Here is a 16,959-nt window from a genome sequence, read left to right on the forward strand (position 1 = left end):
AAGGGTCAAAAAGGAAAATATACGTTTATTGAATAAAGTGTATTCTCTGTACAAAGACAGCGTCACATCGCATCATCCACAGACTCATCTCTGACAGCACAGACATCCCTAGAGCATCACACCTTGCATGGCACCACTCACCTGCCTCGGCCAGCATAGACACCTCAGAGTGTAACATCTCACATGGCCACATCCATCCGCTCCTGCCAGCACAGACACTCCAGAGCATCACACCCCGCATGGCACCAGCTGCCCACCCACCACTGTCAGCTAGGGTGACCAGACAGCAAGTGTGAAAAATCAGGACGGGGTGGGGGGTAATAGTCTTCTATATAAGAAAATGCCTCAAATATCGGGACTATAAAATCGGGACATCTACTGTCAGCACAGACAGTCCAGAGTCACAGCCCACATGGCACCATCTGCCCGCCTGCCTCTGCCAGCGCAGACACTCCAGAGCATCACACCCCGCATGTCATCATCCACTCACCCACCTCTGCCTGTGCAGACACCCCAGAGTGTCACACCCCGCAAGGTATCATCCACCCACCTGCCTCTGCCAGCACAGACACCCCAGAGCATCACACCCCATACGACAGCATCCATCCACCGACCTGTGCCAGCAGACTCTGGGTGCTCTCAGCTATGGGCCAGCAGTGCCCATCCCACCATGAGTACACAGACACCTTGGGATCTCTACCCGGCCTGGGCTGCAGGTGCTCTGAGCTATGGGACAGCAGCACCGACCACTTTCTCTTCTTTGTGAAAACAAGTCAAATAGGACCAGCACCCAGGTATCCCACCCATCCTGACGTCATCGTGGGGCACCCCCATTGTGGCAGTGGGCTGACTTTTTCCCTGCTGTGTGAGCTGCAGATGTGCATCCGGCCCCGCACCAGTGCCTGGCCCCCTGACTTACACAGTAAGCACCCAGAGCAGCTGGGGTCCCTGCCCCATGGCCCTAGCATGCGCCCAGCAGTGCTGCTTGGTTCCTGTGCAGCAGGCCAGGGTCGAAGAGCGCCAGCCCAGTGCGCAGTCGCGTGGCAAAAAGGTGGCGGCAGGGCAGCAGGCTGGAGGTGTAGATGGAGCAGGAGCAGCGCGTCAGGGCCTGATCCATGGCGAATTTGGACAGGCCGTCGTGGAGCAGGTAGCCCTCAGCCGTCTCCTGGAAGCGGTAGCGACCGTGCCGTGCAAAGCCCAGCTCTTCCTCGATCAGGCCAGCCGGCTCCGGTTTGCAGATGGCACGGTAGTGCGTGGCCAGCTCTCCCTCGTCCAGCTCATGGGCCTCGCTGCCCACCTGCATGGCCAGCAGGTCCAGCATGCACTGAGCCACAGTGGGCGAGGGGCTGAGGGCTGCCAGCAGCCGGCGCTGGTGCTGCTTGAGCAGCTCGCAGGCGTTGACGTTGCGGGCCGTCTCAAAGGCCCAGAACTGCACCCACATCTCGCTGCGCGGCTGCCAATGGCGCTGGAAGTAGCGCACGAAGCGCTGGGGGAGAATGGCCTTCATCTCCTGCACCGCCTGCTGGTAGGCGGCCGGTGACTTGGCTGCAGCCAGCCGGCAGAGCAGGGGCCAGATGCGCTCGTCTTCGGTGGCACCCAGCTCCTGCGCCTTGCTGAAGAGCATCTCCAGCACCTGGGAGCGGCAGATCTGCACGCGGGCATTGGGCAGCAGTTCCTTCACCGCCTCCAGGTGGGCGATCTCCACGCCCAGCGTGATGCACCGCACCTGCAGCTTGACCTCAGGCACGCTCTGCACCAGCGAGGCCAGTGTGAAGCGCAGCAGGTCGGGCGTCTCCCGCTGCGTGAGGCAGTAGGCCACCTCACGACCGCGCCCCGCCCCGTCCACGCACAGCACCGAATACAGGTCAAACTCCTCGTTCAGCCCCACCATGCGGTCGAAGAACAGCATGAGTGGGAAGCGCCGGCTCAGCGCCATCATGCGCGAGCTCAGGAAGAAGATGGTCTGGACGATGACCTTGTCCTCCATGAAGACCAGCTTGACCTTGGCGTTGGGGTCGCTGGCGAAGAGCCCGTCCAGCACAGTCAGCACGTCCAGCACCCCATGGTCACGGCTCTTGCAGTAGGAGAGCAGGCGCCGCACGTCTGGCCCTCCCACAAACTGCTTGGAAATCTTGTTGGTGGTGCGCACCGGCAAGCACGAGTTGGCCATCAGGTAGCCCTTCTTGAAGTAGTAGGCAAACTCGATGGGGCACAGGGCGTGGTTGTGGGCCAGCTGGCACTCAGTGACGATAAGCCGGTCCTTCTTGGGGCTCATCTTCAGCACAATGCTGGCACAGCAGCCCTTGTGCTGCCCCCTGTGGGCAGAGAGAGAGGCTGAGCAGCCTGGGACCCCAGCACACGCCTCCCCCATGGGCCAGGAGGCAGCTGTGGGAGGTGGCAGAGCGGGGCATATGCTCACCCCATGTCTGCCTGGTGGGTACCAGTGTGGGGCTGCAGAGGGGCCTGGCCAGCATACACCTGTGTGCATGGAGCCGCCGCTAGCTCTAGTATTGGGGGCCTAGCTCACCAGCTCGCTGCCCTGGGGTGAGGGCACCCCATTGCAGGTCTCCTGGGGAGACCCCAGAGCCACTCCAGCTGGAACTCAGCTATTATGCTGGGAGGGGGGCTCCCAACTGAGGGGCTGAAGAGCCCAAGCAGGTTACTGCATGGAGAAGATGGGACAGAGGGACCCACAGCATCGATTGGGACAGAGACAGGTACCTCTGCTCCCCTCGCTCATCAGGCAGGAAACAGGACATGGGCAATGAGACAGGCAGAAATCAATTCCCCACAGTGCTATAGGCCTGGGGAACTCACTGCCACAAAAAAGCGCTGGGCCTGGGCTGAGCAGGGCTCAGAGATGGGCTGGGCCTTTGTCTGGATAACAAGAACATCCAGCATTACTAAGGCAGGGTGGCCTACTGGAGGGAGCTCTGCACTAGGACACAGAAAAGCTGGGCTCCGTTCCCAGCTCTGCCTTGTGTGTGCCCTTGAGCAAGTCCTGTCCCTTCTCCGTGCCTCGGCTTCCCCTCTGTACAATGGGTAAAGGGCTGTGAGCTCTGTGAGGGAAAGGACTAGATAAGAGCTGGGGACTGTTATTAAATATTAGAATCAGGATTAAAGCCCCCTGCAACGGGGCAGGGAGATAAACCACCTCCCAGCCAGCCACAGATTGACAGGAGCCAGGGGGAGTTCCCTGGGGCAGGCTACGCCAGCACTCCCCACTGCAGGGATTCAGGCAGCTCTCTCGGCAGCAGCAGGTGCTGCCACCCTCGGATATGGAGCTAGGCAGCCTGGGGCTGAGCCAGTCTGGCAATGCCAAGTGATGTAAGCTTTGCCCTATCACAGCTTCAGCCACATCAGACCGCGCTCCTGCCTAGGGCAACATGCACTGACCACAGCCACTCATCTGTCCCTTCAGCCACACACCTCTCAGCCCCAATGGGATATAGGAAAAGGCTAGAGAGGGATCCTGTGCCTGGGGTATGGAGGCTCTTTTTACAGGATTCCTTCCCTGGTATTGTGATGCAGCTGCTTCTGGGACGGGACATGAGTCACACTGAATCAATGCACAACAGTTGAGATCAAGAAGCAGAGTCATACAGAGAACAGAAATGGGGGCTGTAGGGAGACAGACTAGCCATCTCAGCATTTCAGCAGGATACCTGGGTTCTCACCCCAGCTCTTAAGGGAACTCTCCACGCAATCGTTTGAATTACGAGCGAGGAAGACTCCAATTTTACATCTGGATCAGCCACTCAGCTCCCTTCAGCACAGGCCCCCTAGTGCTGCCCTGGGCATTGGGGTCAACACTTACTGCCAGGGGACAGTGCCCTCATCTGAGTCCCTCCCCTCTCCCCCCTCCCCGAGCCCCACTTCTTGCTCTCCACAGCACAGGCCCCCTAGTACCACCTGGGCATTGGGGCCAGCACTAACTGCTGGGGAAAGTGCCCCCTCCTGAGACCCACACAGCAAGAATATGGGCTCCAAGCCCTGGCCCAGTTAAACTCTGCTTTGTAGGTGAGCTCTGCTGGACACCACGATGCACAGGGGTCCCACAGGGGACACGGTACATGCCCAGTTTGGCACTGAACCGTCCTGCATAGCTGTGTCCCTGTGCCTCCCACAGCCCTTCTGCGTGAGCTGCCCCTCTACCGAACTGCCCACCCCCCATGCTCCGCCCACAGTGGGTCCTCACCCCTGCTCGGGCTTGCTGGAGCCACGAAAGTCCTTGCAGACCAGGCGCACGGAGCTGTACTTGAGGGCCTCCACCACATCGGGCTGTGGGGGCGCCGTTGCCCACTTGCACTTGCTGAGCGGCACCGAATTCTTGACAAAGAACAGGACCTTCCTGCGCTCGCACCAGGCGTCGAAGAAGGCGCTGAACTCCTCCCATGAGAAGAACTCCTTCTCCTGCAGCTTGTCCTCCTCCATCCCGCGGGGAGCCTGGGCCTGCTGGGGACAGCTGGGGTCAGCACCAGGATGAGCAGGGGACAGAGCTCAGTGCTGGAGACCCACAGCACGACAGGCACCCCTCAGACAGCCTCCTGACCAGGGACGGAGCAGAGGGGCACCAGGAAGGGGCTCACAGCTGCACAGACTCAGCCCCCCAGCCCGCGTCCTCTGGGCATGTGCCCCTGCTGTTCAGCCCAACCAGTGCTGCCCCCTGGTAACTTTTGTGACTCCCCAGTATCTGATCCCTAAGCCTCAGGGCAGCTCTGGTGTGACACTGAGGAAGGGAGGGGCAGGAGGGAGCTGGGGTATGTATCAAACCCCCACTGTGTATGGATCATGTTCCCATGCAGCTTCACAAACCCCTCAGTTCGTGGGGCACCCCACACCAGCAGCCTGTTCTCACACATGCCTATTGTCTGTCTCTCACACACACACACAAACACACACGTTCAGCAGGTTGGCAGCTGGCTACGTGACAACTCTCCGAGCGCAGTCATCCATGGGCCCCCCGGCGAGTGGGCTCTGCAGGGACCAGCTTTCAGCCTGACGCTAGTCTTCATTTTCATCAGCGATCAGGCTGGAAATACAAACTCCCAGCTGAGAAGAGCATTTATGGCTGACACACAGACCAGCCGAGCGGTAATTAGCGAAGAGGCCAGGGCAGCCAGACTGGGCGAGCTGCACAGCTTGGTCAGCTGGGCCCATTCAAACAGCGTGTGTTCAATGCAGCCTGATGCAAGGTCATACCTCTAGGGACAAGGGATGCAGGTCACACTGACCACACAGGGTTTGGACCCTAGAAAGCAGGATGCGGAAAGGGATTTAGGGCATAGGAGACAAACACCTCAACAGGAACTCCTAAGGCAATGCTGTGGCAAGACGGGCTAAAGTGACCTTTGGCCGGATAGGGAGGTAGGAGGCAGTTTTCCCTCTGGGTACGGCGTTGGTGGGGCAGCTCCTGGACTCCTGCATGCTGTTCTGGTGTCCACGTTTATAAAGGAGGTTGAATAATTGTTGAGGGTGCAGAGAAAAGCCAAAAAAACCCATCCCAAAAATGATTCATGGGCTGGAGAAAATGCCTGCCAGAGATACAGAAAGAGCCCAGGCTGTTTAGCTGCTCAAGAAGAAGGCTGAAAGATGACTTGGTTACACGTCCCAGAGAGACAATCCCAGGTGCTGAAGGGCCCTTTACTGTAGCAGAGAAAAGACAGAACAAGAGTGACGTGGGAAGCTAAAGTCAGACCAATTCCAACCAGAAATAAGGCAGATGAGGGTGGCTTCCCCTCGCTCGCTGGATTTAGGTCCAGGCTGAACGCTCTTCTGGAAGCTGCTTTAGTCAGATACAAGTTATTGGGCCCAGCAGAGGAGGGTGATTGGCTGAACTCTCGGGCTGTGTTATACAGGAGGGCAGGCGACACTTGTCATTGTTTCCATAGGCTGAGCTCTGTGCTGATGGCATCTCAAGTTTTCTGGAACTAACCCCACCCCATGAGATTCCACAGAGAATCTAGCAGCTCTGGCAGTTTCACAGACTGTACTGGCCAAGGGCTGCCATTTCGCCGCTTGTGTGAAGTTTCTATGGTGCAATGCTCTCAGGTAACCTACAGCCACTGCATGTCATGGTGAACTTCCCATCCCCCCCATGTCCAATCACACTGCCCCATTGTGTGTCACACTCCCATGTTTCACAGCCACAGCCTCCACTGTGTCACACACCTTGTCAGACACCCTGAGTCATACATGGGGCCCCGACTGTATGCTCCTGACACACAAATTCAGCCCCCTTTAAGTGTCACACCCTCATGTCACACACACCTTGTATCTCACACACAGCCCTTATTGTGTGTCACAACCTCCCATATCATATCCCTCTGTGTTGTGCACACGGTCCCTCCCCCACACCATAGATTCCAAATCCAGAAAAGACCATTGTGTTCATCTAATCTGACCTCCTCTATAACATAGGCCAAAGACCTGCCCCAAAACAATTCCTAGGGCAGATCTTTTCCAAAAACATTCAATCTTGAGTCAAAAATGGCCAGTGATGGAGAATCCACCAGGACCCTTGGTAAATTCTTCCAATGGTTCATTAACCTCAGTTAAAATTTACATCTTATTTCCAGTCTGAATTTGTCTAGCTTCAATTTCCATCCAGTGGATCATGTTAGACCTTCCTCTGCTAGACTGAAGAGCCCATTATTAGCTATTTGTTCCCCATCTAGGTACTGTAGTCTGTGATCATCCCACCTTAACCTTCTCTTTGTTAAACTAAATAGTCTGCGCTCCTCGAGTCTCCCATTATAAGGCAAGTTTTCCAATCTTTTAATCATCCATGTGGCTTTTCTTTGAACCCTCCACAACTGATCAATATCCTTCTTGAATGGTGGACAGCAGAACTGGACACTAGAGCCAAATATAGGCGTAAAATACTCTCTACTCTGACTCAAGACTCCCATTTATGCTTCCCAGGACTGCACTAGCTCTTTCAGCCACAGTGTCACACTGGTAGCTCATATTCACCTGACTATACACCATGATCCCTAAATCTTTTTCAGAGTCACTGCTTCCCAGGAGAGAGTTCACCGTGTAAATATGAGCTGCATTCTTTGTCCCTAGCTGTATACATTTACATTTAGCTGTATTAAAACACACCTCATTTGCTTGTGCCCAGTTTACCAAGCGAACCAGATCATTCTGTATCAGTGACCTGTCCTCTTCATTATTTGCCACTCCCCCAATTTTTGCATCATCTGCAAACTTTATGAGTGATATTTTATGTTTTCTTCTAGGTCAGTGGCTCTCAAACTTTTTTACTGGTGACCCCTTTCACACAGCAAGTCTCTGAGTGCAACTCCCTTATAAATTGAAATTTTTATATATATATATTTAACACCATTATAAATGCTGGAGGCAAAGCAGGATTTGGGGTGGAGGTTGACAGCTCGCAACCCCCCATGTAATAACTTTGTGACCCCTGTTCTAAGTTGTTGAAAAAATGTTAAACAGCATAGGGCCAAAAAGTGGTCATGCAGCACCCACGGGAATCACACCCAACACATGACCATTCCCCGCTTACAATTACACTTTGAGACCTATCAATCAGTTTTATCCATTCAACATGGGTTGTGTTAATTTTATATTCTAGTTTTTTAATCAAAATGTCATGCGGTACCAAGTCAAACCCTCTACAGAAATCTAAGTCTATTACATCAACTTTATTACCTATATCAACCAAACTTGCAATCTCATTCAAAAAGATCAAGTTAATGTTTCTTGTTGACTGTCATTAATTATAGTACCCTTCTTTACTGATCGAGTCCTGTATCAGCCGCTCCATTATCTTGCCTGGAATTGATGTCAGGCTGACAGCCTATAACTACCCAGGTTACCCCCTTTTTAAATACTGGCACGACGTTAGCTTTCTTCCAGCCTTCTGAACTATCCCAGTGCTCCAGGACGTATTAAAAACCAACACGAAGGGTCCAGCGAGCTCCTCAGCCAGCTCTCGCACACACCCTGCCACACCCCACCCTCCAGCTGGCCACCCCCTGCGCTGCACTACCCCACGCTGCTCGCCCAGCCCCATCGATCCCCAAACCCACAGCCCAGCCCTGCACCGAGCTGGGATCGGACCGGGAGGGACCCACCGACAGCCCCGAGCATCAGCTTCTGTCCTGAGCACCAGCCCCGCGCGCAGGTCAGCCCCCGCCCCGGCCAGCCCCGGGTCCCGCCCAGCTCACCAGCCCGGCAGCACCAGGATGCTCCACAAGCAGCAATAGCAGGGACCAGAGCACCCAGCCCCCGCTTCCCACAATGCACCGCAGCCCTCACCCTGCCCCGCTTCCCACAATGCACTGCACCCTCAACCCTCCCCACAATGCACTGCGGCCCGCACCCTGCCCCGCTTCCCACAATGCACCGCAGCCCTCACCCTGCCCCGCTTCCCACAAGGCACTGCACCCTCAACCCTCCCCACAATGCACTGCGGCCCGCACCCTGCCCCGCTTCCCACAATGCACCGCAGCCCTCACCCTGCCCCGCTTCCCACAAGGCACTGCACCCTCAACCCTCCCCACAATGCACTGCGGCCCGCACCCTGCCCCGCTTCCCACAATGCACCGCAGCCCTCACCTCCCCCCGACAGCCCCCCATGGCACTAGCGATCCAGTCCCCGCTTCCCACAATGCACTGCACCCTCAACCCTCCCCACAATGCACTGCGGCCCTCACCCTGCCCCGCTTCCCACAATGCACTGCACCCTCAACCCTCCCCACAATGCACTGCGGCCCTCACCCTGCCCCGCTTCCCACAATGCACTGCACCATCAACCCTCCCCACAATGCACTGCGGCCCTCACCCTGCCCCGGTTCCCACAATGCACTGCAATCTCAACCCTCCCCACAATGCACTGCGGCCCTCACCCTGCCCCGGTTCCCACAATGCACTGCAGCCCCCCCTTCCTCCTGCCAGTTTGCAGGATACACTGTGAGCTGTCATCCAGCTCCAGTTCCCAGAATGCACTGCTGCAGCCCTCACCCAACCCCCTCCCCTCCTGCAAGTCCCTAAATGTATTGCAGCTGTTAAGCAGGTCCCCCGGCTCCCACAATGCACTGCAGCCCCCTCACACTCTAGGGAGCAGTGTCAGGGTGAGGAAGGCTGCAGGAGGGTCTCTAGGGAGTTGGAAGCCTCTGCCCACAGCCTGCAGAGCTTTTACCCTCCCTGTCTGGTAAAGAGAGGCCAGTCCTAGTGTGGATGCAGCACCACACAGGGGTAATGGTGTGTGTTCTGGCTGACACCGCCATCTCTGCACAGAGCAGACATAGCATCTATGGACTGGGCTGGCTGATAAGCTGTGACCCTGGCCCAGTGCTTTGGGGAGAGCAGGGCTAGTCGGTAGAAAGCTCGTTCCCCCAGTCCAGCTGCAGGGCTCACACCAGGAGCTCTATATAGTCCCCATCTGGGCACTGCTGTAAGGTGTGACAACACAGCAAGTGTATAGCCATGCTGGGAATGCAGCACACGGTGCCAGGGACCCATGGGAAACGCCCAAAGACAGCTGGGATTTAGAGACTAGCATAAAACCTGAGGGTAGAGATCAGCTGGTTTGTAATCTCTCATCTGGGGAATACGGGCACTGAGGCTGGACGGAAGGCACCGCATAGCTATGCAATGCTGGGTGGAGTGAGGAAGTGCATGTGCCCTCTGAGGCATGGTCTACACTATGAAGATAGGTTGACAGAAGATGCCTTATGTCAACCCATTTGTGCATGCATCTACAGTCCGTGTCCCCCGCCAATGTGTGTGCCCCAATACAGTAAGCAGCCAACCCACGTCCCCAAACAGCATGGAGCAGACCTGCTGAGGCTGATGCAGTGCGAACGTGCACACTACATGACACATGTTGAACCCAACAGTCCTCCAGCAGCTGTCCCACCATGTCCAATTCCCTGTGAAAGTGACTGCCCTGGTCACAACTGTGAACTCCACTGCCCAGGACATGGGCTCACAGAGACCAGAAGCCATCCCCCCACCCCCAGTTTTGAAATGCCTTTTCCTGATAGCCCAGCTTGGCAAGCACACTTCTCAGCTCACCATTGTTACGTGCAGCTGCACAATGAGACATGCCAGAGGTAAATTACACCAGCTCCACACTCCTGCCTGGAGCAGACAGGAGATAGTGGATCTCTTGGGCCTGTGGGGAGAAGAGACTGTGCATACACAGCTATGGACCAGCTGTAGAAACGTGGACATCTACACCCAGATTGCACAGGGGTACAACAGGGCTCAGCAGCAGTGCAACATGAAAGCAAAGGAATTTTGCCATCGATACAAGACCAGCGAGGTCAACAGTCGATCTGGTGCTGCCCACCTGCCACTTCTGTAGGGAACCATGGTGGAGACCCACCAGCAGGCTGGGATTATTTTGGAGGAGCCCGAGACAGAGACCTCTACAGAGAAGAGCGAGGAGGAGCGGGGGGAGACGCAGCGGAGGACTCCAGGCAAACTGCAAGCCAGGACCACAGTCTAGCCAATCAAGCACAGCTGAGGGGAGGGGAATGCAAGGAAGCATGTGCATGCATTTTCCCTTACAGTGTTTAAATTTAAAGATGGTGGCCGGGACATCTCCCAGTTAACCAGATACATGTATCAATGTTTCCTTGTTTGACTCTTATAAGAAGAGGTAGTGGTGCAACAAACAGAGATAGGGCTGGCATCTGCTTTTCATTCTCCTGTTGGGTTGGAGGCAGAGGCACAAGGAACGCTTTATGTCCCTTGGATCCTCCTGAGAGATCTCCAGGAAAGGTTCATGCAGATTCTCTGCAATCCTCTCTCAAAGGTTTCTAGAGAGGGCTGCCTTATTTCTTCCCCCACGGTAGGACACTATCCCATGCCACTCTGCAATGCGTTCGACTGGCACCATCGCAGTACACAGGCTATTGGCATACAGGCCTGGGTGGCTTCAGGACACCAGCAGCAGCTGAGATCTCTGTGCTCAGGAGTGAGAGATCAGCTAAACTCACCACCGCCTGTGGAAAACAGTGCCAATATTCAGTGCCATTGCCCTGTACTCGTACCTGTGGAATAGGGACCAAAATTTTACATCATCTGCCAGAGAAAATCCTCCCCGCCCCCACCCTCATACTCACCAGGCTGGGGCTGCAGAGTGATCCTGTGCCGAAGCGCTCCAAAGCTGAAGTGTCAATAGGCATGTCTTGTTAAAAGGATTTATAGGAATAAGAGAAGGGAGGTTGGAAACGTATAGTTCCCTTGTGACTGTAAATCCAGGGGTACAGCGAGTGTTTTCATCACAGCTGCTGCCATTGCATCCTTGAGGCAAAGGAAGAAGAGGACTAGCAAGGACACAGTCACTGAGAACCTGCAGCCACTGCTGTCTTGGACTGTGAACACGGGTCCTGGATGGCCCACTTGGCAGACAGCCTGGAGAAGGAAAGAGCAGACAGAAAAAGGGCCCAGGAGTGCCAGCAAGACAAGGGGAGGGAGCTGCACCAGGACATAATGGGACTTCTCAGGTAGGTAGCAAACCAAACACTGCAGATCCTGGTGGACCTACAGGTCCAACAATCCCAGACTCTCCACCCTTTGCAGTCCTTGGAGACCTCCATAGTCACTGCTCCCCACACTCTTCACCATACCATGGGGCACCACCGGCTGCATCTTTACCCCTACTACTCCACGCCAGGGGACAAGAGGAAAACCACGGCTTCACAGTTGCTAATCTGCGAGAGCCCCAGCTGCCATATGTAGACCCACAATGGGCTGCACTCAAATGGACAGCAATGTTTACTTCTTTTCTAATTTTACATTTTCACCCCATAAAGTTATGTTAAAAATGGGTATAACATGGCCTGCGGGTTTCTTTGCCCATTGAGTTTCTGCACTGTTTTTTACCCACTAGTTCTAATTTTGGAGAATCAAATTATCTTTATTAGTTCATGATACGTACTGCAGAATGCAGAGCAGCCCTGAAAGCAAGCACGACTTGGGCACATGCAGCAAGCACCATCAAGGGGGGGAGGAATAGCTCAGTGGTTTGAGCATTGGCCTGCTAAACCCAGGCTTGTGAGCTCAGTCCTTGAGAGGGCCATTTAGGGAACTGGGGTAAAAAAAAAACTGTCTGGGGATTGGTCCTGATTTGAGCAGAGGGTTGGACTAGATGACCTCCTGAGGTCCCTTCCAACCCTGATATTCTATGAGTTCACAGCTCCAGGAAGGCACCTAGCCACATCTCTACATGTCCAGCAAGCACAATACAGGTCCTAGCAAAACCCAAAGCACCAGGCCCGAGAACACTCCACACAGAACACTGCTGTGGCCGACCATTACAGTGCTCTTTCAAAACCTCCCCCAACTCTGGGCTCTTGTACTGGCCCTTGCATCTGGCTGTTCAATCTTCACCCTGCCAGCAGTTTCCCCCCTTTACCTCACAGGACACAGCAGGCCGCTGTAACCCAGGGGGATATTTTTTGCACAGAGATCCAACCTTCTGAGTAAACAATGCCAGTGCCCTGTCTATCTACCGAAAGCACATTCAGCTGTTATTCTGCAACTGCTGAGCCCTGAAGAAGTTGAACCCTTCCTCGGTGCTGTCGATGTGGCCGTTGTACAGCTTCATGAGCTAGGGCTAGTCTGTGTTGTCAAATGCAGAAGGCTGAAGTGTTGCTGTGGTGACACAGTCCAGGGCTGCTTTGAGTTGTTACAGCTGCTCCATGTCTTTGCCTTAAAAAAAGGCCAGTGTTCTCAATGCAAGCATAAACTGCCCCTTTCTAATTCCACAGACCTCAGTGTTAGTCAAGAACGATTACCAGCACTGCTCTGTGACAAAGGCACTCGGCCGGGTTTAGTGCCCTCAAGACACAATCCTAGTGCCCCATAGGAGCTACAGCTGTGCTAACACCAGTTCCCTGTGGCAAAGAGCAAGTCAGTCAGTCACAGGAATTTCTGCTGTCCCCCAAGCCGCACAAAGAGATAAAGTGAGCAGGGCCGGCTTTAGGCACTGTGGGGCCTGATTCGAAAGAGCTGCCACCGAAGACAGCAGCGGGACTTCGGCAGCAGCTCAACTGGCTGCCAGTGCTTTCGGCAGCATGTCGGCGGAAGGTCCTTAGGGACGTTGCAGGGCCCTCTTAGGGGCACAGGGCCCAATTCGGGAGAATCAGGTAAATTGTCCTAACGCGAGCCCTGAAAGCGAGGCACCCCAACATTTATAGACTGAGACAAATAACTCTCCCTGGTTCATGACATCTGCTTGCTACCTCCCCTTGTATCATGCTCCAGATGCCTGGGGCAAAACATCTTGTCTGGTGTTAGCTCAGGATGGCCCTGGACTAATCGTCTGGAGTGTGTTTTCACACATACCCCGTATCTGTCACTTCTCCGGGCAGGCCTGTATTTTAGCAACGCTAGCAATATTTTTGCAAAGGTCATACAGTAAACTTGTAAACAGCTGCTTTAACACAGGGCCTAACTTTGATTCTCAGCCTCTGCTTCAGGCCTTAAATCTTATACCAGGCCCAGGACTTCAGGCTCTCTCTCCCCTACAGGCTGGCCCCCAGGATCACTATTGGCATATCAAGATCGCCAACAGTAATCTGCCAGTCAGGAAAGAAAGTCCCTACTCGCAGCTTTCTGCACAGTCCTGTGTTCTTAAAGACATACGTGTCATGCACCATCCCTGACCAGCCTACACTGATGTCAGTGGAGCATCCCTGGTGATCCACCCAACACTTGCACGATCATAAAAAAGCCCTTTCTGTTGATGTCCTCTGTAACGAGGCGGGCTGGTGCCAAAATAGGGATATGCATGTTGTTTATTGCCCCACCGCAGTTTGGGAATCCTGTTGCTGTAAATCCATCCGGTGTGTCCTGCACATTGCTGAGAGCTACAGTTCTGCACCGCAGGAGGCAAGTAACAATCCCACATGCTGCATGACAATGGCCCCATGGAATGGTGTGGCAGCCACCTCCTTTCCTGGGTGGGTGCGTCTTTAAACCAGTACCTTGCTTGGAGGACGCCTCTACTGCTCCTTTTCTGGGATGGATGTGGCAGGACCCTGAGGCCCATCACACTCCCACAGTGGATTTTCCAACTCCAGAATGATTCCTGCAACAATCCTGCATTGCAAGCGTCCAGAGTGTGATCTCCACACACTTCTCCATTGTCAGTGCAGCGCTCATTCTGGTGTCTCTGCACTGGAGGGCTGGGGCAGGCTCAGCACATAGACCCAGGATCGTGGCCTTTCACATCTGAAAGTTCTGCAGCCACTGCTCATCGTCCCAACCTGCATTACAATGTGATGCCACCAGTCAGTGCTCATTTCTTGGGCCTGGAAGCAGTGCTCCAGTGTGACTGCCAAAGACAATGCTGAACTGTTTGTCGCTGTCTCTCAGCAGTGTCCTCAAAGAAATCTCATGTCTCCCATTGTTGTGGTTCTTCCTGCAGGTCTGAACATACAGAACTGTACTTCCTGTGTTTGCAATGTTCATGAGAACAGTGCAGAGTGCTGCAGGCTCCATCCTTCTCTCACAGATGGCAGAGACAGAAGAGTGACACAAGGGGTTGGGGATTTAAAAAAAAGGACAAAAAAATGATGGGATATGGATGGCATTATGGGATGGAGAAAGTTGCAAGCTAGGAACTTGACCCCCTAGTTCTCAGATCCCTGGGCAAGTTGCACCAGTCCCACAATACATTGTGAAAATTTCCCAAAAGGCATTGTGCCGGACAGTGGGATACCTGCCCGTGGTGCACCACACTATGTAGTGACACAAGCACTCCTGTGGGGTATACAGCACCAACACAAGGAGCCAAGTACGCACACGCCCGACAAATATACAAACTTTAGCAGTTGTACACCTTGTGTACGTGCGTGGACCAAAGTCTGCGGTGTTAGACACAGCCTGCGAGTGTCTTTAGTTAATAGGCCAGAAGGGGCCTAGTCTGGTTTCTGCATCATCCAGGTTGGGCAAACCCAATCAGTGAGCTCTGCCTACTTATCTCCGACTGGGCTACAGCAAATACATGTGGTCCTGATGTACTGACTGCCAGGGATGCAGAATCCCACATTCCAGGTCAGTTGTTCTGTCAGTTCCCCTCCCTGGTAAACAATGACCTCCTATTTCTAGTCCAGGGATTATCCAGCATCAGCTCCAGCCAGGCTCTACCTTTGCTGGGGGAGCACAGAGACCCCTGCTCTCTGAAATCTCCTCCTCGGGCAGGTACCCAGAGACGCAGAGACACTTGAGTCCTCTGAGATCCTTCAGCCTCTACCTGCTCGGCAGGTTCCCAGCCGCTCCTTCTTGTAGCTCTTCTCCAACCCTGTCCCACTTGTCCCTGTCCTGTTTGCAGTGAGGACATCCGCTGTCTAGCTGCCTGGCTGCTATCTCACTCTCATACGTGGGTCACCTGGTTTGGGATCCACTGGGAATTTCCTGCCAGATCAGACTGGCAGGGACTTTGGGGGGTTTCACCCTCCTCTACACCCTGAGGCAGGGATTACCTGCTGGGATAGAGTTGGGCAGATCTCACCTGATCAATTCCCTGCCATCGCCCTCGGTCTCGCCTCTCTGCCTGACACAGAAATCAGTGCCTTGAGGACTGAAATGCTTTCATCTGGCTGAAGTCCCTGGGCTCGGTCCAGGGGTGTCTGCGTGCAGTGTAACACCTGAGCCATGCAGATGAGTGCGGATGAGCCCATTTGACCTTAAATTGCATGAAATTATGAATATACACCGTACCCAGTACCAGTCTCACTAACACGATCCCCTCCCCAGGCTGATCCAGCCCAGCCACACACTCACCCTCTTAGCCACAGCCCCACGCTGGGAGCCTTGGGCAGTTCAATTCCAATGGGACCCTGATGCCCTTTCCGGTGTACACAGGCCCCACATCTGGCACGCGACCCCTCCTCTTGGTTCCTAGAGGTGTGCCCTTGCCCCTGGCCATACTGAGGTGCATGCTGTTTGGATGCATGCATTGTACCAATGGTGCAGCTCGCTCTGCAGTGCTGTGTGCCCCTGGCATTACTCACTTCCGCACTGTCTCACCTGAATGCTTCACCAGCAGTGGGCCTATGTTTCCTTCCAGCTCATCAATACAGCCACTGCCCAGCCATGAGCCGAGAAGAGAGCCCAGCAGGACACCCCCCAGGGTGACTAGTCCCCCTTTATTAATTGTCCCTATAGCACAATTGCTTTGCACTCATTGCTGTCAGTTATAGCGCGGGGGGGCGGGGGTGTCAGGACTCCTGGGTTCTGTTCCTGGCTGTGGAATGGGAGTGGTTATCTAGTGGGGTAGGGGACACTGGGACAGTTGGGCTTGTGTCACGATTCAGTGGTACTTGCAGATCTTGGGGTGAGAGGGGTGCAAGTTCACTGTGATAGTGACCACGTGACCTGCTCCCATCCCACTCCACCTCTGGCAAATGGGGCTCCTCTCGTTCCCCTCCCTGGCCACACACAGAGCAGGCACCATGGGCAGGGGCTCTCCCCTTGGGTACCACCACCCTCAAAGGGAAGAGGGCCAATATTGTGACCAGAACCCACCTGCCCTTGCCTGGGTGAGGTGGGGCTGGCATCCATGATGAGGGTGGAAGGTCGTCCTTGCTGCCCTCCCTGCTTGACTGCGGCCCAGCTCTTCCCTGAGGCAGAGGAATTGATATTCCCAGGGTCCCCCATAAGGCCAGGGCAGCACTTGGCTGAGGGCTCCCACTCCTTGCTCCTGCTCCCTCTGCAGGCCCCAGGGCACTCTGGGACCACAGCAAAGCCTGGGTCCGTGTTGCGATGACGAGAGTTCAGAGCTCATCCCTGGGGTACACTGAAGGGCTACCAGGCTGTCCCCACTGGCATCACTGGCTGAATGAGGGGCTGGCCTCTCGCTGGACAAGGGCCATGGTGAGGTCCCTGGGACGAAGTGGGAATGTCCTGTAATATCTGACCCCAATGTGGGCCTCAGTTTCCCCTCTCTGTCAAATTATGGTGGGGATTGTT

The 16,959-nt window shown here is 54.8% G+C and overlaps 1 protein-coding gene across 1 annotated transcript in view; it reads right to left on the reverse strand.

The window, feature by feature from the left end:
- The window catches only part of ZSWIM9 (zinc finger SWIM-type containing 9), a 21,996-nt gene continuing 5,037 nt past the window's right edge, over positions 1 to 16,959 (reverse strand). Inside the window, exons 4-7 of the mRNA XM_050928238.1 lie at positions 16,018 to 16,073; positions 8,196 to 8,281; positions 4,199 to 4,455; positions 1 to 2,315 (exon numbers count right to left, since the gene is read on the reverse strand). Of these exons, the coding sequence (XP_050784195.1) occupies positions 962 to 2,315; positions 4,199 to 4,455; positions 8,196 to 8,281; positions 16,018 to 16,073 (1,753 nt within the window). The 3' untranslated portion in view covers positions 1 to 961. The remainder of the gene's footprint in view (positions 2,316 to 4,198; positions 4,456 to 8,195; positions 8,282 to 16,017; positions 16,074 to 16,959) is intronic.

The sequence above is a fragment of the Gopherus flavomarginatus genome, chromosome 18, assembly GCF_025201925.1.
Source record: "Gopherus flavomarginatus isolate rGopFla2 chromosome 18, rGopFla2.mat.asm, whole genome shotgun sequence".
NCBI lineage: Eukaryota > Metazoa > Chordata > Testudines > Testudinidae > Gopherus > Gopherus flavomarginatus.